Below are 26510 nucleotides of genomic sequence, written 5' to 3'. Positions count from 1 at the left end.
TGGCATCCAGGTACAGATAAAGTGAGGAAGGCTCTGCACCTCATGTACACAGGATGCTCTTCCATTTGCATGGGATGACAGGGACAGACTCCAATGATTAAGTCACTCACGATGGCGGATCTGACAAACCTGTACATACATAGCTACCAGTAGAGGAATGCAAAACCAGTGAAACCACAGTTTAGCACATGCCTTGATTAATAAACAAGCTTCATGCAAAGGATTGCTAAGATATATAATATCGATGTGACGGCTTTGGAGAATAAATATTTTGAATAAAAACATAGTGGAAATGAGAGAAGTCAAACTTAAGTCATGCGATGGTGTTTGTCCCACTTTTAAAAGCACACAGGAGACTTCTGATTTTGAGCATGAAAGCTTTTCCTGAAGTGATGTTGCACACTTTCTCCAGTATTACTAAACCCACCCTTTATGATGGCAGGACACTGTAGTCATGAGCCAAGGCCGCTACTGCTTCCTTCCCCAGCCTTCCTGCAAGCCCACTGTTAGCATCTCAGACAGACAGCGAGGCTGGGGCTGCTGCCTCCATCAGAGGTAACCATAGCACCTTTCAGCATGACCCTTCTCCTCCTCATTTCCTGAATTAAGGTCCTGGAAACAGCTTGCAGCTACATTGCAAAAATCATCTTAGATGTAGCAGTAACAGACCAGAAGTGGGAGAAGTCTGAAGCTGGAACAATTTTAGTCCTCTAGTAAATGAATATTTTGTAACTTTAGCCATTCAGATATTTCAGATCCCATGGCACAGTCCTTCTGATACCACAGAACTACTTACTCTTGTAGAAGTAACCTAACACACTGTATTCAGTCAATTTTTTGAGGAGACTGAAGGCACTGTCAGATCCCTTTGTCTCATCACCCTCTAATCAAATCTGGTTCTACAAGCAGCTTTCAGGGTGGTGGGAAGGGGGTGGGTTCTGTTAAAAATAAGCTAAAAATGAGGATCAGACAGTTACAATCACTGTTCTGATTCAACAGAACATGAGTTAACCCTGTTTGTTTCACAGATTTTAATAATTACCACATTACTGTTACAGCAGTTTCAAATATGACAAAATGCATGATTTTGAGATGACACAGATTTTAAAACTACCACACATCTCTGTATCTACACATCGCCTGCATCTTAGTGTCTGAATACTTTCTGCCTGAATGCCTGTAGCATCACTGCTAGGTCACTGCTAAAGTGACCACCAGCTGCCAGGTACTGGCAGCACAGACACCAGGCTGTAGCACACAGAGGCAGTTGGTCAGAGCCAGCACACACAGACCAGAAAGTCTCAATCATCAGCACAGAATTAGAATGACTAAAGTCACATCCATTTCCACTCTTCATTTTTACAGTGTAAGATGATTTGATACAGTTTGCTTGGTATAATATCAAATGCATGGGTTTTTTTTTCTGATATTCTGCTGTTGCTTTTATAAAACTGTCAACATTCAGACAATTAAGTAGATCTGCTCTTAAAGCCAACTGTCTTTGGGTCATGGCTAAGTAAAGTAGAAACTGCCTTTGTTTTTTCCTTCCAGAACGGGAAAAAGTTGAACCTTGTCCTCTAGTAAGGCTGACTCAACAGGATGAGTGGAATACAAGCACAGAGGTCAAGTGGCCTTAGAAATCCCTCTTCTGATGCTTCACACCAAGGGGCTGGCAGGAGTCACAGCAGTAATACCTGAACAAGCTCAGTGCTTGCACCACACTCTGACAACAGACTCTGTAAAATGTTCCATATGATGTTACATATTAAACACAGTTCCTAAGCTAACACACACATATGAAAAACAACCAACCCTCCCCTAGTCCATAAGCCATTTCACCAGAATTCAACATTGCCATAATTACCATGAAGTTATCTTAAAAACAAGATGCTCTGAACCAAAAATGTCAGGTCAATCTACAAGCCTACAAGAAGCTTCTTTCAGAGTGCTTTCTTTCAGTGATTCAGGAATCTGAAACTTTTGAAATGTTTCATCCTGACAAAATAAATGCAGGTTTTCTAAATACGTAACTACCATTTAAAGAGCAACTTCACGTGTGAGACAAATAGTTTGCACTAGCATGACAAGATGGCCATATTTTCCCCTTTACAATCTGTTAACATTATTACCATTAATTTATAAGGCAGAAGAAATTTAGCAGTTCAAAGGGTGAGTTTGCCACTCAGTGGCTTTTAAATGACAGCTCAAATTAACTCTGTTTACCTAACACAGCATGCTCTCTTTGACTGCTTTATGTGAAAAACACCACTTAACAGTCAATCAAGTCTTACTTAAAAAATAAAAAAATTAAAAATTAAAAAAAAAAATTAAAAAAAAAACAAAACCACAAGCCAAAAACAGGCCTCATGGAAGAGAAACTGAAGATGTGAATATGTAACCATACAACTCCTGGCCAGAGTTTGCAAGTCACAGGCTCTGCCTCATCTTCTACTTTGAACATAGCAGTGCAGCCACAAAGAACAAAACCACAACAATGGGAAGCAACCGACTCACTAAACTCTACTGAAATTAAAGTGTCAGTGAGATTTAAGGAAGAACTGAACTGGGAAGTTATTGCTCAACAGTTACCTCTTCCAAACTTCTCCCTTCTTTTCTTCCCACTCAAATCCTCCATTTACTTCCTTGAGCAACTATAACAAAAGTTAGTGAACACAAATTTATTGGTTCATATCATCAAGCACATCCTGCTACATGTTCACAAGTACCTTTACCAGTCTTTGTTTTCTACTTTTTTCCAATCTCTTTGGGCAGGCATCACTTGGACCTTAGCAAAAGGATATTCATTCTGTCTCTTGATCTGCAAGCATCCAAGCACAGCTATTCCTATCTGCATAATTATCATGTCTCACCAGGTCACTAGAATAGAAGCCCACACTGCAGGAAAGCAACAAGCATGATGTGTTTTAACAGACAAGGTTTATCTTGTTTGACCAGAGACTACTGAATTATAAACCAGCACCATAAACATCATATGAAACCAATTATAGGATTTGAAGAATAAAAATGATTATATGCACCACAAAAAAACAAAAAAAAATAATTAAAAAAAAAAAAGAAAAAAAAAAGCATAGGAAGCATCCTGAATCTTTACTGTAGTATTCAACTCAAGAAACTTCTGTCTTAAGGATTCTCTCTCCATCTTAATACTGAGTTTCAGGCCCCTTGTTATGCCTAGTGCAGTAGAACTCAAAGCTATGAGCAGTATTACAATATTAAAAACTATTTTTTCTTACATCAAGTTATGTGATGTAAGCTGCATCATATTCTTTTTCAAAATTAAAAACTAATTAAGATTGTGTGTAAATTTCAATATTTCTTTCCCTGTTCTGAACCATGAGGTTCCTTGGGGGTTTTGTTTTTCTTTTATAATGAAATGTCCTTTTTTGGGGTAGTACACGCTATCAAAATCAAGTTGAAAAACAGCTGAAGGTCAGTTGCATTCGTTATCTTATAATATAGCCTAATGCTGTAATGTGTTTGCTTCCGGGATGTGATAATTAGCTTTGTGTTCTTTTGTTTTTCCACAAAAACGTGGAGATACCGGAATCTTTTAAGGAAACACTGAATCATTTTGGAAGGCTGTGTGCTGTAAGAGTTGAAGTTACAACCCTTCCTAAATCTTAGAATTTAATGGCCTCAACTTCACAAAGGAAATCTGCGCTCTTGGATCCTGCTTTTAGGAAAACAGCTCCAAGAGAACTATACCAATAAACTGGAATTTTCTGCTGAGGAACATCTCAACATACACATTCAGAAAATGAAAATTCATTCTGAATAAGCCACAAAATCTACAGAAAGAACAAGTGTTTTCCTTTCCACGGAGGATTAAAATAATGGCAATATACTTGCAGCTAAATCAAGTTAGGGCCAGTAAGTATGTGTACTGTAACCCAGCCAAGTGCTGAAATCATTACCTTAAACCTAGCATATACGCTGAACACTTAAGCAGCACATACTGCCTTCAACTCCCATTGAAATCTGTGGATCCTTGTGGGGATGGTGGGGTTTTTATTATCTCACAGGGTCAAGCTTTTAGTCCTTAATCAGGCAAGAATCCAGATGAGGTCTATGGGAGATTTGCCAGAGAAAAGATTAAATGGAGAGTGAGAAAGGATGACTCTAAACAACTTGGGAGCAGATCTTTATACAAAACAGAGAGCACGCATATTGTAAGCCTGATTCATAGGGAGTAATCTGGCTCACGCAGATGGTAGCCACATGCAGAAAGGTCTGGCTGTATATATCCTACACTTGCGTCTCTCATTCGTTGATGAGAAGAAGCAACATCATTGGACGAGCATGGTTTTCATCATCTAAAACATACATTTTGATGGAGTGAACTTCCCCAGTGCTGAGATTTTAAAAAACCACTAAAATAATCATAAAAGAGTTTAATTGTAAAATAAAACACTAATTTGGCCTGCCTGATCTTCTCTGCCCTCCACTAGAAATTAAATAAACCCTACAGCAAAACAAAATCATTTGCAGTGAACAGGTAATTTTTTTCAGTTGAGAAATCTCTCTGAAGAGACCGTTTGCCATATCAGTCAAGTAACTTAAACGAATCTCTAATGTCTCTTTCCTTTTCCCTCGTGGGAAAAGGAGTTTCTTACTAAACGCCACCACACAAGTGTCTTCTACCCAGGAAGAGATTCAAGTCGTGCTTTTCAAACCTCTTTCTTCCCTTCCAAAATACAAAAAGATTTAATTTCGCTCTGATAATTCCTTCCTCTATTAAGCACATATCCACTGCTCTGTGCTCTGTACAGTTCTGACAAGGACATTTAGAGAACCATAGAGATGTGATTCTGCAAGAGTTAACAGCATCCACATTTTGTTAATGCACCAACCATCTGCTTGTTAAATGTAACCAAAAAGAGCATGCACATAGGCAGTTCACTGTTAAATGCATTTGTGAAACTATTAATAAGTTGGAAATAATTTGAGTCCAGGACACGAGTACAGCAAATACTCCAAGGCCAGCATCAGATACAAAAGGAGAACTGAGATGGCCCCTGAATGAAAACACAATGGCTCTTCACCTCAGCTAATCTTTCTAGCTTTTACTTTGTTGTCATATTTGAAAAGGGAAATTGTACAAAGGATGCCCAACTTTAACAGCGTATATAAGGCACATATTGGAACGTCACTGTTGCCTGAAAAAAGGAATCTCAGAACCTCAGAGCTGACTCAAGTTTCACAAAAACATAAATGTTCACATGCACATCTGTAACAGTTACAGAATTGTGTCACAGAACAGTAGGGGTTGGAAAAGACCACTGGAGATCACCTATTCCAACCCCCTGCTAAAGCAGGTTCTCTTCCTGAGATCCCATGGGTGCTGCAATCCAACTTGCTCTAAGGTAAGACTTCAACACATGCCTCATGGCTTGCCTGAAGAAGTCCCAGAGCTTCCTTGGCACTCCCAGAGGTGAGGGGGCACAAAGGGGATCCTGGGAATGGTGGGGCTGCCAACTCAGTCATCTTTTTCAGCAGAAAAACCTCCAGATGCTTCCAGAACAGCCCAACAAGACAAAAGCACATGTAGACAACATTTTATCATGCTGGAACAGCAAGCTTGAAAGGAGTAAGGACGCTTTCACTGCAAGCTCACAGAAAGTTTCTTGCCATGGAACTAGATTCCTCAGTGAGTCTTTTTCCTTCCTGCAAGGCACACAACAGCTCTACTTACAGTGCAAGTGAAGAGAAATCTTAAAGTGAAAATTTCAGAATAACTTGGCACCATGACTCTAACTTATGTTTTCAAGTACCATCAGTAAAGTACAGCATTATTTGGAAAGCAGACACTATCCTGGAACTTACTAGATGTAAAATAACTTTGCAGTGGAGTCAGCAGGCTGTGGGGCCTCATGCATGCTTTGTATGCTTTGAAACAGTCCCCAAGAAAGGGTATTAAAGAAGATGAGTAATATATCTTCCCGTCAGACACAAGACACACATAAAAGCTGTCACTGAGTCAGCACACGGTAGTGGCGGTTTGTACCAGTTTGTTTTGCTGGAATTGGTAAGAGTCTGAAGGCAACCCTTGCTATGCATCTCACGTACACAAATTATTACCTTTCAGTTATTACAATTATTTTTGTAGAAGAAAGTAACACGTAAACAACCCATTTAAATGGATCCATAAGCAGTATTAGTTTTTATTTTGAGGAACAAACAAGAGGTTGTGATAATCTGTCTAACCTGACAGAAGCTGGAAATTAAATAAAAGGCAATTTAATACAAACAAAAGCAAATAAAGAATCCTACACAGGACCTGGTGAAGTTACTGTAAGTCTTCTCCCACTGTTCAGTTTTAAAAGGAAAAGCGTGCAAACGTCAATGCTATTGGTGGTACAGTGGTGCATTTCCTTTCCATAATGTGTCATATTTCATTGTTGGAAACTATATTAAGTTGGCAAATCCTTTTTACAGATACTGTTACATTGGTCACATGAATTTTTAAAAAACACCTGTCAGTTTTGCTTTTACTTTTAGGGTAAGTGGTGTACCTATACCAGCTCTAAACTTCTTTGCCACATGCTTCATTTTTGGCTGGGAATGCTTTACTTAAGGGTCGATGCCTAACCACCACCAGGTGAACCACAGATCAACAGATATTCAAAAGACTTTGGCAAAACTTTGATACCACACTTCTGTAAGTGGAAATTTGGTTTTGATCTAGTACAAACATAGGCTGCTATAGAGAAAGGGAGTAACTCTATAGAAAAGGGAGGCCCACCCACCCTGGCCACCCATTGTCAAGGGTGCTCCTGTGTTTGCTCTAGCAATTGCGATGGTGCAGGGAAAACAAACAACTCTTCTGGGGCTTCAAAAGCTCTCACATGAGCAATGGGAGCCAGGCTGAAACTTGTTCTTCCTATCAGTGGTAAAACTTATATCCACATCCATGAAGTTAAGACCCATTATTTTAATTAAAATTTCATAAGATTCATTGTGCTTTTCTGCTCATACAATCCACAGGCAATTCAAACACTGCATCACTACAAGAGAGATTACATGGTCGAGTGTAAGGGCAACTGCATAATTGCTTGGAAAAAATATATATATCCCTGCCAATCAACTGAAGAGTGGCATCAGTATTTTCTAATGGGACACCAAAGACTTCAGGATACAAACAACCAAAGAAAGAATAATCACAGTATTTTATTTCAGTGAGGTGAATACAGAGTATTGTAAGAGAATCTCATATTTGAAATTATTTGAGATCATCCAGGAAATTAGAATGGTGGTTGTTTAAAAAGTCTGTACCAGTTGCTGTACCAGTTGCTGTAGGAGTTTTACAAAGGCATCAAATACTAATTAGTGTTGGAATCACATTATAAGAAAACAGATTTGTTAGATACAGACAGATTCAGTCAGGTACTAGACACAGGAGGAAGAATATGCTGCAAGGAAGAGAGAGACAAAGCATAGCACACATTACAGTCATAGTATCCCATTGAAAGGAAGTAATTATGTGAGTTGCCTTGCTTTCACTACAGCCCTTGCGCAGCATGTTCACAGAATCACAGAACTGCCAAGGTTGGAACAGACCTACAAGATCATCCAGTCCAACCATCCACCCATCACCAATAGTTCTCACTAAACCACATCCCTCAACATAATCTCCAAGTGTTCCTTGAACACCTCCAGAATCAGTGACTCCACCACCTCCCTAGGCAGCCCATTCCACTGCCTGACTACTCCTTCAGAGAAGTAGTATTTCCTACCATCCAGCCTAAATCTCCCCTGGTGCAGCTTGAAACCATTCCCTCTAGTCCTATCAACAGTTACACAAGAGAAGAGGACAACTCCCAGCTCACAGTAACTTCCCTTCAGGTAGTTATAGAAAGTAATGAGGTCTCCCCTCACTGATAAATCCAGTCCAATAGGCCAGAAAGCCTATCCATTGTTCAAAAAATGTTCCCTTGTGAACCCAGATTTCATTCTACTTTTTCACAGAGCAATCTCATCAAATCATAGACACCCATAAGCACTTGACCTAAAAAAACGTCTCAAGTGCATTATTATTTTTCTAGAGAAAGGGAAACTACATTCTAGGATTCCTTGAAGCCAGGAAAAAAAAAGAAAAGGAAAAAAAGAAAAAAAAAATTGTTAGCAAATCTGTTTACCTGAAAAAACTAATCAGTTTACCTGAAATCTCAGATAGCTTTTGGTTGAATACTTTTATATAGTCATTCTATGCTGTTGAAACAAACAGAGAAAAATAAGCTGTTTAGAGAGGTTTTTTTCCTGCATATAGGTTTTAACAACACCATTAAGCAACTCAATGCTCAGAACAGTTTCATTAGAATTCTTTTCTCGTGAATCATACTAATAATATTAAAGTTCAGCGTGGTATTCGTAGTGCTGATTTACAGGCTTCTTGCTGCAAATGTAGCTTTGAGATGCTGTAAATGCAACAAAGACCAAGATAAGTAAGTAACTTTCATTTTTAGAATGAGGTCTTCAGAAAATTTACCAGCAACAGAACAGGGTATTTTTTCTGAACAGCTTTTATTTTTTCTGCTACTGATATGAAACATTCCTTACTCTGAGTATTTCAGTAATATGTTTTTTTGTTGTTTGCTATTTCAGCTGTATTTCTGCCTGTATTACTAAAGTCATCTAGCCAGCCCCCTCACAAGAGACACTTGTGAAGTATTTACTTAAGTGTTACAGCTTAGGCAATTGTAACTTTTCTTTAAAAAAATTCTTCAGAGAGTCCTTCTCATTATGCACATTTTAGCTCTCTTACTTCCACCTATGATGATACACATTATCAGAAAGACCAAACATTAGCACCGAGGGAAGGAAAAGTTCTGCTTCAGTAAGAAAAACAGCTACTACTGGCCAAGTTCCAGAAAGCAGCCGAGACAAGTAATATCCACAGTAATCTCTAAAGAGTTTTCCTGCCGTTTTTATCAAATACTTCTACTTTTTCAGCTTAAAGGTGAAAATATCCCATGGAACAACTAATTACAGCTTTGGATTCATTAGCGCTATGAAAGGAGATTTTGTTACTGATCGAGCATTTCAAAACAGGAAACATGGAAAACTAGCAACCTTTTGAAGATTATGTAATGAACAAATTACCTCCAAAGAGGTAGAGTGCCTTAACACAAGAAACTAAAGCCACATATTGAATTTCTAACACGTAATTCAAACTACATATGGATGTCCCACCTGCTGTTGCAGTCTTTCCTCTAATGATGCAAGAGTCATATTACACCTGAAAACCTTTTTCTCTTCAGTAAAGTAAAAATGGTCTCACATTTCCCCCACCCACTTGATTTAAGTGTGACTGGTTCTCCTTCCCATAAAAACAATTTATTCTCTTTTTAAATAAGAGTTGGAATGGTAGAAGAAAGAAAAAAGCAGCAGCGCAATCAGTTAAGACACTCCTCAGAACATTATAACTAATTTATGGCTTGCCAAAACTTCAACCAACTTGCTCCTTATCTGAGATCAGAGAGAACTTTCGTAGTTCAGCATCCATTAGTCTAAACACAAGCAAGAAAGGCAAAAATTCTGACATAACTTTTAAATAAAGCCTTTGTGATCTTCATGCCTCCAAAAAAGGGCATGGAGAGGTTTTGAAGAATTAATAAGATAACTGTAGTTGGGACCAACGTGATCCAAGCACTTGAAAGCTATGACGTTAGTTCTTCAAACAGTCCTGCATGGAAGAAGACAGGACAGAACACATCTGTTTTACGTATCAAGAGACCAAGACCGGGAGATGAAATTATCCATGGCAAGATCACAGAGAAAGCCACTAATCCAAATATAAGCCTTTCACCTTCAGTCAAGAGTCAGGGCTTGCAGATGACTCCTGTGCCTTCAACCCACCTGTGGCCACCAGAACTAGGGGCTACACAAGAAATGTAATGCAGTCAGTGGCACAACAAACACAGACCCTAATCACAGCCAAGGACAGGCTGCTCTGTCACTCTGACCATCTCCAGTACACACCCCACCCTCTCCTGAGGGTCCTGCAGACACAGGCATCACAGTCACATTTAGTCACCACAAAGGATGAACAGGTGTACACCAAATCACACAGAGCAGATGCATGTTGGCTACATGAAAAACATGTGTCAGTCCTAGGGCAGAAGGCTCCACCTCAGCTCTCAGCTAGGGTCTGGGCAGGCACCACCCTGAGCCATGCAGGGTAGGGCCATTAACCAAGCCACCAATTAGGCCAAAAAGTGCTGGTACATCTCTGCTAGCTGGTCATGTTCCCACTGCTTCACCACAGAAGCCTGGAACGAGGCATACAGCATCCACACCATGATGTCCTTTGCTATATAACCTATGAGAAACTGCATGAAACCATTTTCACACATTTGAGCTTTAAGGGAGAGCAGGCAGCCTGCACATCAGAGGTACCTGACATCTACAGCAGGGACACAACAAGGGCACAGAAAGGCAGCCAAGACTGCAGGAGGTTGTGGCACAGGAGAAGTAGACAAGGGGATCCTACCAAAACTCACTGCAGAGACCACACATCCCCTTGCATACAGTCTCAGACACATCTTCCTGCTGCCCAGAAGCCATATGTTCAGTGAGAAGTTGTCTACTTTGTGCTGCTTTAGTCACAGCTTCTTTGAAGACAGTAAAGCTGTTCGAAAATCACATCAGTGTAATTAAATGCAAAGCAGAGCTCCCATAATTAACATCAAACCTTTGGGGAACCTGATTGCAACATCTCAGCCTATGTATGTCAAGATGCTAACAGGCATGAAGAACATAAGCACAAAGATAAGCACAAAAATCAATTATTCACCTGCTTGTCACGACACACGTTAAACAAAAATTATTAAATAGTAATAGTAAATGCACAGGGAGAAGGAGAGGGCGACAGACAACAAACAAAGAGTGTTCCAGAGTAAAGTAAAACTTGCTGAAGACATAAACAGCAAGAAACCTCAAAGATGTTTCCACAGCTTACTGCTGAATGGCTCTGTGTGCTCCTCTATGCACTGCTTCCAATAATGAAGGAATAAATATATTCTCAGGTTCCATCTCTTGACAGTTAAAATCCCTTTTTTATTAAATGCCTATTAGTAAGTCCCACAGTGTTGCCGTTGCCAAATAAGGGAACAATAACTCCATCTTTTACAAAGCACACTTAAAAACAAAGAAAAGCACACTGTGCTGGAAGCAGTTGCACTTCACAAAATTATTAAAAACCTTTGCTTTTGTCACCTGGGGTCAAAATTTATCCTTGGTGAAATTCCACTGACAGAGAACAAGCTTATACCAAAGAGGAATCCAACACAATGCCTCCAGGTAATGAAACACTGCACAGTCTTTGTGCTAATTTTTTTCTACTCCAGATTCACCTCTCCTCTGACTTACAGCCTGAGGAATTTCAGTTCCTTTTATTATCATTAGCATCAGAGAATAAATGTATTTCTTTTCTGTGAAAAGGAACATACCTGGTCCTTACCTTCTCTTTATACAATAGGAAACCAGTAGAGAAAAACTGTGTTGACACATGCAAATATATTTAAGTGGAAAAGCTTATCAAAGAAAACATGTTCTAGGAACTCAATTTTTCCATGTGAAAGTAACAACCGTGTTTCTTACAGTGTACGCTCCCTTTCTTGTTGAGACGCCTAGGACCACACTGGGGAATGCTGGGTTTTGAGGCACTATGGTCCTTGAAGCCTAATTTTTCCAGTCTTGTGTCAACAGACTGAAGTCTGTTGTTTGATGTTTGTATGTGCCCTGCTTAGTCCAAAATACAGAAGTTATGTTATTCTACAACAACAACAACAACAAAAAACAAAAACAAAAAACAAAAAACAAACAAAAAAAAACAAAAACAAAAAGAAAAAACAAAAAAACATGCACACAAAAAAGTGAAGGAAAGCAGATCCAAGAGAACTTTGGGATGAGTAACATTAAGGCCAGCTGAGGTCATTTGATGGGAGAAGAATTTTAAAACAGATATGAAAGAAAATAGCATTTTAAGGGTAAATACATACTAGTTAGAGGGTAAGGAATGAGGTACGTTCCAGAGTACCTATCAGTTCACCAAAGACATGAAGAATTCAGGAAACTTCTGTATCTCTCTTTGGTATACATATTTCTGGTTAACTAATAAGCCCTTTTTACTTTACCATTGAGATTAAGGGGCTGCGTTATTTTTAAGACAAATGACAAATGGAGAAGCTAAAACAGAATTAACAAGGGCCTGTAGTAGAAGAAAGGATATTTTAAGATCTACAAGCAAAATCCCAAATCCCAATTCCCTTCAGAAAACAGAAGAATTATTTTTAGCGAAGTATTTATAAAACTATTATGTGATGCTTATAACTTGTTAAAGACTAGTCTCCCTTAAATAAGATGTAACAAATTTGCTTGGAAAGACAAGGATTAATGTCATTCAAACACCACACCTTAAAATTTTCTGTATAACTGTTTTTTCATTGGTTGAATACTGTCCTCCAGTGATGCTCACTGATGTTACCATTTGCCACATCCATATAATTCAAGTACTGCATTAAGGGCTTGATATTTCTTAGAATTCCTTTGGCATCATCCAGGGTCACTTTTAATCAAAGGATCAGACTTTCACATTCACTTACAAATGCTCTGTTTCAGCAAAGCACTTAAGATATATGCTTAGTTGTTTTGCTGAATCAGGACCTGTGCAGTGTTCAGAAATTCAACTGTTTATAGCTTCAGAGTCTTGCTGATAAAGGAAAAATTCAGTCTGCTGAGTTGCAGCAATTCTGAGGCTGCAATACAACTCTCTTCTGAAATATATGGCCTTTCTTCGCATTTCAAGTTTTCCAGAAAATAGTGGTTTTTTGAGATAAAAATACTATTTAAGCTTAATCCATGGAGAAATGACACCAGACCTGATTCACTTGAGAGACAGACTGATTACATTAAGAAACTAATGTACACAGGAGTAGATCACCAAACAGCACAGCTGTCAGTGGTTCCTAATTAGCATTTCCCAGAACTCAGTGATGTGCCCTCCTTAAAGGAGGGCAGCTGCTCCCTTCCAGCCCAATATGAGGCATCCCAGCCGTTCCAGCCAGTGCACAGTGTGGCAGTGGCACAGGTACAGCACGCAAACCACTTGCTGCTCCTTCAGCTCCTCTGTGAGCATGCATGTCTTTAAACTTCCCTAGCAGTCTCACTCATCCAGACACTTGAGAGGCAGAAATTACTGCGCAGTGTTTCAAGGAAGGTAGAGGTTGGTTATAGTAATAATGAACTGAAGGAAGAGGGAGGTGGAGAGTAAAATTTTTATGTATTTATAAGTCAAAACTAGTCTGTGCTGTACTTTAACCACCCCTAACCACAATTTAAACCAAAAACCTCACAGCTCTGGCAACTAATATTTTTAGGGAAAATAAAGCCAGTACCTTACATCTGGGAAATATGCAGCAAACATTATCCAGAAGGGAAGGAAACTTGAGTGACTCCCGTTTTCTTTCAATCCCGTCCTTCACCTTAGAGTGGAAGGACTTTTATTGTACTTTGAAGACTCCTATATTGCTTTCACTGTGTTCAAGGCCGAAGGAAATTCCTCTTAATGGAAACAAAGAAAAGACAGGGCCCGTTTCTTCCTATTGTTATGCTCGCTAATAGGACACCCATCACCGCCATACCTAGGGGGCACTCAAGAGATCAGGGTACAAGCAAACAGCCTTTTTGACAATGAAGCACGTGTGCTCTAAACACAAGATTGCTCACAAGAACAAGTACAAGGAGACCAAAAAAAGAAAAAAGAAAAAAAAATAGAAATAACAAGGGTAAAGTATAGTAGAGAAGGAGGAAATAGGGCTGTTGAAAGAAAACCACAAAGGCAGATGCAATACGAGAAGGAAAATGTATAAGTTTATACAATAGAGGATGCATAAATTCTTCAACATACATCCACTTATAATTCAACTCCTACAGTCTCTCCAGTGGCCTGACCACAATAGTGTCACAAGAAGAGACATATCTACAAGGCAAGTATAGGCAACACAAAATATTAGATGGGCCAAAGGAATGAGTACATAGCCACATGGGCAACTTTTGGTCGTATCAGTGATATTTGTGCACAGCAGGGACAATTTGCACTACCCAAAGATCTACCTCAGACAGTGTAGATCCACAGCCTGCATCACTCTTCTGTTTTATTGTACACAGCCAGGCAATATGTCAAGATGTAAAAAAAGAAACTAGATCCAAATTTTAACAAATGCTTCCCACTCTCTTAGGAAAAGCTATATTGTTGAAGGTCTGGCCCTCAGGCTCTAGGACAGGCATACATTTTGGTTTTCCTAAGGCTTTTTATCAAGACATCATACACCCAACAGCACCAATTTGCCATTAAGTAAATGTTTCTGTCTTTGATCTAAGCTACATTAGGACTGCATATTTTTACTCCCAAGACTACAAAGCTAGACTTGCTTATGAGGTTACGCATGGCTGCAGCATGTGCAGTTCTACGAGTCTAGGTGAAGTTCCTATTGCAGGTTGCCTGATCTTTGTTCAAGCACATTACAAAGATCTAATTCCTTCAGACAAGCAGATAGTTTGCCAGCAATTATCCTCACCATCCTGCTCTGGACCTTTCATTGGGAAGAAAAATCACAGAGAAATCTAGTTTTTCCCTCACAGTATTTTTATGTACAACTGAAGCAGCAGAAATAGGAGACAACAAAAAAATCAGTGCATGGTGTGGAACTAAAACAGATTCATGTAAGCATTTAGATACACACAGAAGTAACAGGAAGTAGAGACAAACATTATTTGAATATTTATATAAAACATTTCCAACACAAAAATCAGTAAAGTGTATTCCTTAATTGATTAGCATGAAGAACAGGTAGTCTTGTAGCTCAGGTTTGAATATGCACCTCTGTGCATCATGACATCTCAGTTTTTTGTGGTGTTTTTGTTTGTTTGTTTGTTTAATATATATATTTAACACACGACTACTTAAAAAAGCAAACTGAAAAGCAACAGATTCTGTCTAGAAGATCCACTGTATCTGAGAAGATAATAATGCTGAAAGTATTAGAAAATGAGAAACAAGATCTACAATATCAGTGAAGGACTAAGAAAAGAAAGGTTTGTTCTCCAGTATCAGCCTCACTACTTAAGACAAAGAAGAGGCTGGAAAAAGGCTCAGTATATAAAAAATCAACACCCCAGGGAGGTGGCATGCTGCCCCCTGCCTCCCCCAGGCCTCACCACAGGCACGCAGGGATTTTATTTATGCTTCTCAGCTTTATTTATATTTCTTAGTTTTATTTGTACTATGGGAAGTACTAGTTTGTTAATTATTCAGGCTTGATAAGGGAGAGTTCTGTGCTCTGGTGTTTAACAGCCAAGACTGTGGTACCCTGGCCATCACACTGACAATAGCTCAGTCATTTGCCACTGCTTTTTCTACACTGAAAACACACAGCTTACTCCCATCCCTGTTTCACTTATAACCACAAACTCTCTTATTTACTTCTGTGACTGTAAAGTTTAATTGTTTGTATTAACAGGACTTGATGACTACTAACAGAAAAACATTGTAAAAGCCCTCTTTAAATAACCTTCACAGAGCTGTCCTTCCTCAGTTGTAACAGTATTTGCTTCATCTCAGCCTCTACTGTTCCTTCAGTACTATCCATCGGTTCCTTATTGCTTGTATTTTATTGCATTCGTGATACATTTTAAATGACTCCTGTCTTTCTCATTAAGAACTTATTGCAAAAATAAAAAGCACAGAACAAAACCCAAATCCACTGAGCCCACACAGCCAGAAACCATGACAGTAAGACTCCCCTCTACCCTCTCCCTCACCAACTGATCCCACTACTCCCTCCTTCTATTCTCTTAATCCCATGCAGATAGTGGAAAGGATCTCCAGAAATGAACCAGCTTTGAAGCCAGCCCTGCTCAGGGGCAGGAGGCTGGACTGTGTTTGCAGAGGTTCCTTATGGTCAGGAGCAACCTATGAACATTTCAGGAATAAGCATCTAATCAGATCCATGGAAATTTTGACTTTGAAATAGCTGTCAACGGAGTACAACACAGAACTTGGAAGTAAAACCAAAAAGAAACATAAAAGATTGCAAAAGATACTAAGGTTTCTGCACACTGGATAACTTTCTCACAGTGGCACTATATTTGATAGCGCCTTTAAAGTAGGGCTATTAATTAAAGCAGGCATTAAGCAATTTCAGCAATAAAATGGAACCGTGGTTGTTATGAACTAGAATGCAGTTCTTATTTTCTACACTGGTACTGTCTCTTAAAGTAGATTTTTCATGAATTGACAATGACTCAGAGTCACACAAAGTAATCCCTCCTGAGCCAAGATCAGCATTCATACCCTCAGCTCAGGCCACAGACACTCTGACACGCCCTTCATTGCTAAAAGTTCATCTGTAATGAAGCTATTGCAAAACGTTAACATCATGTACTATTAAATAATCAAAGTTACTAATGCTGGATGGATGCCTTCAGGAGGTCAGCCCCAGAGAAAGTCCCGCAAGGTTTGAGGGCTTGAAACAACATAAATTTCCATGCTGATGGTGAAAGGAAGCCAAATTGTAACATATTTAATTGCTCAGCCACATCTCTTCCAAAGCTGGTCATCTTTTCCACAATGAGGACATCTCAGATTTAAGAAAGCCATCTGTCCACTGTCCACTTTTCCCACTACCTCATTTTGACTGACTATATATCCACTTGGCCGCTTCTCCAGTGATCCATGCTGTATGCAAACTGGACACATAAGAGGCCTCCCCTTGTAACCACAGGAAGAACTTTGACAAACAAACATACTCAGAAGAATCACTTCAGCACTTGAAAAAACTTCAGTATAATCTTGGTGCTTGAAATCTACAGATCTTTCTCATTTATCTGTCACAAGTTATATAAACCCCTGCTGAGGACAAGATGGGCAGCAGGCACAATCCCCATAAACGGCAATGCATCTTCCTAACTTATGAGACCTCCAATAACACCGGCAGCTTTTAATAGAAAGGTCTTTATTATCACCATTGACAGATAACTTTAAAACAGATCAGCCACCTGTCAGGAATGACATAGGTGAAGCTTGTCCCATAGGAGAAAAAAGATGGTTTCAACACAATATCCTTCAGGCTTACTGGTCTGGAATTTTTGTCTAATTTCTTTCTATAAACCTTGAAGGAAGCACTAGGCTGGTACGTGTGTTACTACTGCAGTTCTTGAATGGTTTTAACTGGGAAGACAGCTGCGTGAAAACTCTCATAGAAACAGCATTTCACACCATCACACTAGTTGGCCTATGTTTTTCTGATGTTAAATGCTGCTACTTTTGATCAGTAATTCTGAATATACACAGTAAGTTACATGAAATGAATGACTTGCATAACGCCACCTACCTGCCTCTGCAAAACACAAAATCATCAAAGCAAACACTGGAGTCACACAACTTGAAGACATTTTTGCAAACACCGTCTTCTTAAATCAGCTCTTTCTGTAGCTCTTCATGTAGATTCACTTGCTTTGAAAACTGTGGTGTGCTTTGAAATCAGATCTTCCAGACTTCTAATTGCCTACAGAAAGAAGTAAAAAAAAACAAGATAAATACAACTTACAGAAATGTTACTAGCTACTTAAAATTATCTCTCTTGTAATAACAGAAATCCATCACAACATGGGCTCCATTTGGCCCACTCTCAAGCTCCGTGGCTCCCTCATAGAAGCAGACTGACTTGCAGTTCCTAACAGTTTTTAGCACACAGAATTTCAGGTTGAAATTCTAGAACTGTACTTTCCAATGCACTGCTCCTCAATACGTCCCATTCAGTGGCTTAACAATGCTGCCCAGATAATAGCAACGAAGGAAGGAAACCCCCTAAAGAAATGGTAACTCCTGCAGTTCTAACAATTGGAGCTCATTCTAGGACAAACAAGTTTACAGTAGACTCTGAAGAGGGACATTCATTCCTTTGCACAATGAAAAGATCTGTATAACTTCTGGGAAAAAAAAAAAAAAAGGAAAAAAAAGTTTTAAAAAATGGAGAAGGATGAACTGACACAGGCAATGCTAGAGACTGAAAGCAGCTCAAAACAGGAAAACCTCAGAAAAATCACAGCTTCCCTGGACAATTTACAGGCAAGTAAAACTAACTAAAACTAATTCATCCTGAACCTACTGGAAGCAACCTGCGAGTTCACAGATACCTCTTGTTACACATGAACATATACACCAAGAATGTACAGTTATACAGCTAAACTCATCAACCCAAAAGGGAAACCAAACTTTGCGGTAAATTAAGGTCAACCTTTTTTAAAGGGAAACAAATTGTCGACAGGAGTGTTGGACAACCATTTAAACACAGAAGCTTCGAACATGAAGATCCAAGTCAAACAAGTTTAGTGCCAAAATGGCAAGCTATAAGGAATTTGTGGCAGATACTGAACATCATTTGGGAAGTCAAATATGAGCTGGAATCCTTCGCTGCTACTTCCCTAGATGAAGAGAAACCTTAATGTAATCAGAATATTTAGTTGTTAATTCAACTTTTAAATACTAAATAAAGACAAATGATAAACACAACATAACAAAAGGCTTCTAGTCATAATGTTCTTTGTGGACTCTGTGATACGCACAGCTCCCCTCCAACTCAGGAAAGGCTATGCCTCTATAAAAGATCATCACAACACACTGAAAGAGCAAATAGGCAGTGAATGAGAATTCAGAAACATGATGAAATGGTTTCACATCAGTAACTCAACACTGAACAGAAGGGAAAACAAAAAGAGCAACTTGAGCACATTCACTCAATAACACACTAAACAGGAATGCATATGATAATACTCAGATAACTGCCATTAGAACAAACCTCCCATTCTTCAGTGACATTTTTTATAAAGTACACAGTTAAGCAGAAATGAGGAGTACGGGGAAGGAAGCAGAGATAAAGCTTACGTTGCTAAGAACAGCTGAGCATCGCATTCTCTCGTGACCATCTACCTAGGTATGTTAAAATGGTAAATTTGGATTTAGCTTTGATTTGGGAAAGATCATTTAAAAGGGGGAGAGAATACATACATACTTTTAATCTCAAGCAAAAATGAAAAGAATGATATTTTATTTCTGCCACCCACCAAGCAAAACATTCGTAACTCACAGCTGACAGCGTACAAACCAAAAGCCCCAACCTTCTCTTTGATTCTGCCAGGTCAAAGGCTAAAATAACAAAAATTAAATGAAAATTAGAAAGATCTTCCTGAAGAATGGGTTCAGTTGCTTGAAAATAAGCATTCAATGAATTAAAAAGGAGGGAAAATTATATCCCCTGGGAGACAATGTGAAAGGGTAACAAGCTGACAGCAATTTTCATGAATTGAGGAACACCCCCAGCTACAAAGATATCTGAAATAAAGCAAGTCAAGTCAAGCACAGACAAGTATGTGACTAATAATTAACTTGAGACTAAACCTACCAAGTGTGCAGTTTGTCAATATTTTGGAAAATCTGATCATCCATCAACCCGTGACTTGAAGTTAAGTCACAGTCCCTCAATAGCCAGCTCAGCAGTTTCAGAGAGGGTACTAAAAGCAAAAAAAAAGATGAGAAACAGAAAAAGGCACCACAGAAGAAAAGGGGGCATTGGTTCGCCATGCACATTTTATGTCCTTTTTTACTGGAAATAATATGTGCTCACAGCCCACAAAGCCAACCATACTCTGTGTCACATCAAAAGCAGTGTGAGCAGCAAACCAAGAAAAGAGATATTTCCCTTCTACTCCAACACACCTGGGGGACTGCATTCAGCTCTGGGATCTCCAGAACAAGAAGGACACAGAGCTGTTGGAGCAGGTCCAGAGGAGGGCCACAAAGATGTTCAGAGGATTGGAGCACGTGCCTTGTGAAACCAGGCTGAGAGAGCCTGGAGAAGGCTCCACAGAATAACCTACAGCAAGCTGTCATTCAAAGGACCTACAGGAAAGCTGGAGAAAGCTTTCTTACAAAGGTTCATAGTGACAGGACAAGGTATAATGTCTTCAAACTGGAAGAGTGTGCATTTAAATTAGATATTCTGAAGAAACTCTTCTGAATTTGTTGAGGCACTGGCACAGGTTGCCCAGAGTAGCTGTGGATGCCCCATCGCTGGAGGCATTCTAGGCCAGGTTGGATGGGGCCCTGGGTAGCCTGGGAGGATGTCCCCACTCATGGCAGGGTGAGGGAACCAGATGGTCCTTAGGTCCCTATCAACACAATGCAGTCTGTGACTCCATTTGGCAACCTGTAATCAATAGAATGCTGACCAGATTCAGTGCTTCACAAGTCAGCTATGAATTTTTACTTTTATCTTCTGACAGTACCAAAGAGACCCAAAAAAAGAAAATGTAAGCTCTAGTGTAAAACGTGTCATATTTTGCATCAGTGTGAAACCTCCTGTAGCCAAAGAATACGTGAAACCTGCAAACAAGGAAAAGTTGATGCAGTCCACTGGATGGTGAGATATTTCCTTTGAAACAAAAGAAAGCTGTGCAAAAGGACGGGGAGCCTAAGCTATTTACCCAAGAAATAAACAGAACTCCTAGTTAATTTGAGATTCAAAAGAAATTTCCAAAAGAACCATCTTTTCCTTTGGGGTATATCTGGGGAGCTATTTTTGCAACTGAGGTCATGAAAGGGAATATTAAAAGTATAATCAGAAAGTCCTGATGAGGAAGTGGAAGAAGATGACATGAGGGCTTCTGGATTACTAAATATGCTATTTTCATCCCTGTGTTCTAAACTACTACAAGCTGTAAGAAAGGTGGACAAAAGAGGGCATCTGAATCTGGAGTCACTGAAGACTCACAATCAAAGAAGCATAGTCTGGTAGAAACATTTTTTTGCTGGAGTAGAGGTCATTAGTTCAGATATAAATGAGGGCCTAAACAACAGGAAAGAGCTGCTTCACTGAAATGTATCACTTTGCAGATGCAGTCAGGAATGAGTGCTATTGAGAACATCAGGAAAAACCTTATTAGTTTTAAAACATAACTGGGGAAAACGGGGGGTCAGTGGGGGGGGAACATACAATGAAGTACATGAGGGAAGGGACAAAAAGAGGAGTAAATCTGAAGGATTATAGTTTGTCCATCAGAATTTTGATGCATTAAAGCTTTGCTCAGAATTCCAGTCTTCTGTGGACTTTTTAAAGCCATTCTTGGAACTAGAAAGTTAACCTTAATGCTACAACATGACCAAAGAATTCAGAAGCTGAAAGCATGCTGTATCTTCTTTAAAAGATTAAAAGATTTCCCAGCCCTCACTAGCAGGAAATAACAGAATCTAAGGCTTTGTGGAGCAGGAGTTCACCATAGACATTACCAAACAGGGTTCTTATTGCTTTACTTTTCCCCTTTCATTTCTGTTCATTTAAGCCTTTTCCTTAATAGCCACCATTTCTCCAATCACCACCTACCTTCCCCATAGTACTTCCCTTTCCTTAACTCTCTCATCCTCCTTGTCTAATCTTTTCCTTTACTGCTTGAAGAATAACTTCCACTTCCTCTCCTCCTTAACCACACGGACTCTTCTATTTCTGTCTTCTTTCTATGCACAATGCCAGAGGTGACACAGCTCTCTACAAATGCTTCTGCGCCAAAGCAAACCAGAAATCTTTCTCAGAACCATGTCAGAAGTCCCACCAAAGTGAATGGGGATGCTTGAGTGAAGCCAGCAGGATCTGTCCCTTTGTGTTGTTTTGCTATAGCAACACAAACCCAAGTCTCTAGGCTATTCAAGAAGGCCTTCACAGCCAAAGCTTTTTCACTTTTTGTTTGTTTGTTTTACGCATGGCAACCATTTCGTTTACTTAACCAGTTTTTCTCCCACTTGCCCATGCTGGCTCACCACGTGAGTGTAAGAAATACATACATTCCGTGCATAAGTAATAAAAGGCAATCATTTGTAATCAAGTATGCCTATGTTCAACAGAACTTTCATAGATGGTTAACTACATGAGCAGCTCTATAATTAGGGATAGAGCAGTTTTGGAAGAGTTTATTTATAACTCCATTCCTATTAAATATGCATTTTAGCAGATTCCCTTTTTATTAGATGACATTTATCCTCTGTCAATTCTGTGTGATTTGTACATGCGCAGGTTGGAAAGCTGACTAGTAGGGTTAGCAAATATTAATGTAGGATTGAAAGTTTCAACGTATTTTTAATGCCTCTGTCCAAAGCACATACATAAAGTTCCACCATTGAGAACTGAAAACAGTAACTCACTCATAAACTATTAAGGGGATAGATTCTGGTTTAGAAACATCAAAGTGGTTTCATTTTCAGGGAATATATGAATAGTAATAAAACCAAAAATCCTGACATATCAGAAGCCCAGGGAAAAAGTAATTCTGATGTCCTGCAGTTCACATGCTGCTGTGCTTATAATGGGACATTTCAACAAGTCACTGTTAAAGGCTATGGGAACTGGACAAGTGCCAAGGGAAGATATTTTATGCCATTTAGCAATTGTGCCCCTCTATTCTGAGTGACTTTTGTTTTAACATTTCATTTATTTATCTTCATATTAATGCACTACAATGTGTCTTGCTAAACTACAGGGAGCCACGAAAAATGCACAAATCAGTCCATAAGACATATGAAACACATTTCACCTTTTAGCAACACGTTACTTAAGCTGACTTTGTTATTTGGTACATATATTGCCCACTGCTGCCAGGAGGGTCCAGTTTGGATAATTCTCAGTATAGTTTCATAACATTCTCCCTTCAGCTTCCCAACACTTTCTTAACCAGCTGATATTAATTGTTGTGAGTTCAGATCAGAAAAGTCATGAAACCAAACAATATGGAAGCTTGAGATAAACAATCACTGCATAGCATAGCACAAAACTCAAAGACAGTTTACAGAAACAGGATAAAAATCAATCTTTTGTATGTTCCTAGGACTTCCCTTCCCCCAGGCCCAGTGAGGTATGCAACTGAGTCTTTATGGGCTCAGGGGCAAGGCTGTACTTAAAGTGTAAACAAGAGAATAGCCTCTTGCAGGATCAGGATGTAGGAGGGTTTCAATAGGTGGAAGGGAAGGAAGTGCACTCAGGCGTCTTTTTTAGTGGAAGGAGTACACAAGATTCTTCCTCAAGGAGGAGGCTACAGTGCAGATTCCCTTTTAACAAAAGCAGAAATTCCTAGAGATTACTGAAAGTCTACGGAAGGGAGTACACATGGCACAGGAGACAGAGCTTAACAGCAAGGCAAACATCCTATGTGAGCAGCAAGTCAGAACTTTTCTGCTTTCACACAGAGCCTTCAGGGACAATCTACATCAAAGGGTCTCCAAAAGGAGCACAGAAAACAAGACGTAGGGAGGCTGAGCTGAGCAGCTGTTAGGCTACAATGGCTCAAGCAACCTGGAATCTAGTACCAGCATCAGCCACATATTTTCCATGCAACTCACAAAAAGCCTCATCTTTCACACACAGATAAGTCGTAACAGCACCTCTGCATGGCCACAGCACCCATCCCTTATCTATCTGTAAAGATAACACTATTTCAGGTAGTTCTGCTTTTGTCTTCTGGAAAAGACCTCACTGTCCTTATCTGAGAGCACCAGTGGTAAAACTATACGATGTCTTTCTGATGAACATTCAAGAAGCAGAAGCAGCAAAAAAGCTTCTAGAAACTGAATACATGTAAGATGGGATTCAAGTTGCCAAAGCAGCCCAATAAATCTGTAAGTGTGCACCTGAATAAAACTCAGGTTCCTAGGAACAAAACCAGCAGCATCTCAATGCCTCTAACAGCAACAGGACTTCTGTTTTTCAAATGGAGTTTGTTGCTTCTGGAAATTTTACTCTGAAACAAAACTCTACTGCTGCTGCATAGGAGTCTTCAGGATGAAGAAGATCATGAACTGCATGCAGCAAATCTCTGCAATTTTCCTATCTCATGGTTAAATTTCTTTGGCCTATTTTTTTTTTTTTTAATGGTTTCTAATTTGAAACAGAATGGATTTCCTGGCACTGGACTATCTTACCCTTCACAAATGCAGTAGCAGCCAACAACCTCACACAAATTTCATTAATCTTAAGTTTTATTTGGCTCAGTTTCTAATTGCACACCTAAACTAAAAAGTTAACAGCTCTAATGCACCTATCCAGGCCAACATGCCCCTAGGGAAGCATCCCCCTGCAGCTATGCCACAGAAAGGAAACACAGCAGGTCAGAAAGTTATCAACATAGCAAGGCTTCTTCTGCTCAGGGAAAGAGATTTCAGCAACTGAGTCTCTTGAGGAATGCCTGATGCATTTATTTTTTCAAGACTAATCTGCAAAACCTTAGAACTGTGTGTAGAAGTAGTGGTAGACCTCTCTACCAGCAACTAAACTAAATGAATCTCTGCTCAGTTTTAAATCTTGAAATTACCTCTGTACATTTAAATAAGTGGTTTTCAGATGGTGGCCTACATTAAATTACATTAAATACACTAAGATACAAGAAATTATCCAGGTAATCGTGAGAAGAACACACAGGATGACAGCAAAGAACATGACTATGGCACTAAGCATTAATTTTCTATATAAGGATGCAGGCCTTTCTTAGGGGAAAGAATGGTAACCATCAAACTGAAAAACACTGAGAAACAATGCAGAGCAATGGGATGAGGTGACACAAATCAGCCTTCCCCTCTACCTTGGTCATAAGATGCAATGAGATGTAAATGAGCAGCTTAAAATATTAACTACTGGGTATGTTGAAACTAACCACATTCATCATCAAAACCACCTTTTGAAGGGAAAACAATAAATCAAGAGAAGCGTGTTTTGAAATTTGCTCTCTAAAACAAGGTACACATTAGAAAGTGGGTAACTTAATAGTGCGTTTCTCCAGGCTGCTACACAACAAAAGCTAAACACATTTGTCAGAAGCTAACCACCAGCCATTCGATTTGCAGATGCATGTCTGCAAGATAGGAAAGTTCTCCCACACAAATAAGGAAGACCACAAGGTTCTACACAGTTAAAAGAATGAGTCAAAAGGAGCTTCCCTTTATGTAGGAGTAACCCAACCTCTCACTAATTGTCTGCCAAAGACGTGTAATTTAATTTGTTTGGCAGAGAAACACATTCAGGCTGAGGCAAAATCTTTTTCCATAAAAGCTATCATTTATGAGTGTTGGGAGGAGGATTTGTTTCAGCAAGGATTCATATCACTGGCATATTCCACTGAGAATGCACACATACTCCTACATAATTTGACCATGCAGAATTTCCTGCCTTTCATTATTTATTACATTTACACACAGGGACTGCAAAAAGCTTTGAATGGAAGGTTTGGGATGCGGAAGGCCACAAGAAATTCCTAAATTCATACAAATAAATCATTTGCACACCATGTATGCAAGAAGAAAATGACAGCACCTCATCTCCAGAGTGAACCAAATCCCCACCCCAAAAGAACTCAGAAGAACTGGTCATCTTAAAGAGAGGAGGGGAAGCTCATCCACCACGTAGCACAAGCTGCATGTATAAGAGGAGTGGCTTGGTCCACTAATTCAATAACCTTTATATGAGAAAAAGTCATGCTTTTCAAATCCTGCAACAGCTGTTTTGTCGATCAGAATGCTATTTTGCTTCACTCAAACCACTGTCAGAACCCAAGAAAACAAGTACAGCTTCACTGATATGAGACTACAGCCATTCTCAATCGCACTGTCACATGCAGCCATAGCCTAATGAGTTACTTCTATGAATCTAAGACAAAAAAAGACATACAGTTCTTCAATCCACCTCCAGCTTCTTGGCAAAGAAACATGTTTCCAGCAGATCTACACTGTACAGTTGGTTCTCTTGATAGTCTGAGATCTTTTTGTTATTATTTATTTTTGCCATCCTGACTCAAACAACAGAACTACAGCAATTTCCAACAGAAATACCTATGCTCAGAAAGAAAATCAGAGTATAAGTGAATCCCCCCATCCCCCCTCCAGTCACCTTCTATATTACAATCCCTTCCATGCAGAGCAGCTCATACATTCAGGTATATAATTAACCTGTTTCAAACCTGCGACCTACAGATAAGCTATTCTCCCAGAACCTAAACAGGCCTCTTGCAAGGTTGTAACAGTGGACCCTTCCAACTGACCTCCCACAGTTTAGCAATAGTCTGCAACAGCATAATAAATAAATCTGAAATTGGCCAAGTACTCTATTAAAATTAGAGAAACTATTAAAAAGAAGTGTTAAATACAGCACAATTCAATTTGTTAACAACCAACAGCTATAACTCAAGTTGAGAAACTATTTAAAGAACGCATATGAATGAATAGCTTTCATGTTTTTCCTCAATAAACTCATTATTTCACCACAAATACATCATAAACCAGTATATTTTGCCAGTCAGCTTCTGGTAAGCTGTACATGCTTAACAATATAACAAACTATCAGATGTCCTCTGCTGAACTCGATACAGCCAACCATTTGGATATTTAAGCTCAAAGGCTGTGT

The 26510-nt window shown here is 39.3% G+C and overlaps 1 protein-coding gene across 2 annotated transcripts in view; it reads right to left on the bottom strand.

Annotated features, from left to right (window-relative positions):
* The window catches only part of TGFBR3 (transforming growth factor beta receptor 3), a 106559-nt gene that overhangs the window by 76283 nt on the left and 3766 nt on the right, over window positions 1-26510 (bottom strand). Inside the window, exons 1-2 of one of the 2 annotated variants that reach the window (XM_085511338.1) lie at window positions 19482-19585; window positions 17412-17585 (exon numbers count right to left, since the gene is read on the bottom strand). In XM_085511338.1, the coding sequence (XP_085367464.1) occupies window positions 17412-17472 (61 nt within the window). In that variant the 5' untranslated portion in view covers window positions 17473-17585; window positions 19482-19585. Of the gene's footprint in view, window positions 1-17411; window positions 17586-19481; window positions 19586-26510 lie in introns of those variants that run through there. The other variant, XM_015870365.3, reaches the window with a different exon arrangement.

This window comes from Coturnix japonica, chromosome 11 (genome assembly GCF_054131305.1).
Source record: "Coturnix japonica strain WE chromosome 11, WE-NBRP24, whole genome shotgun sequence".
In the NCBI taxonomy this organism is placed as follows: domain Eukaryota; kingdom Metazoa; phylum Chordata; class Aves; order Galliformes; family Phasianidae; genus Coturnix; species Coturnix japonica.
The sequence above is the reverse complement of the archived record's forward strand: the minus strand, read 5'-3'. Positions and strand labels throughout refer to the sequence as shown.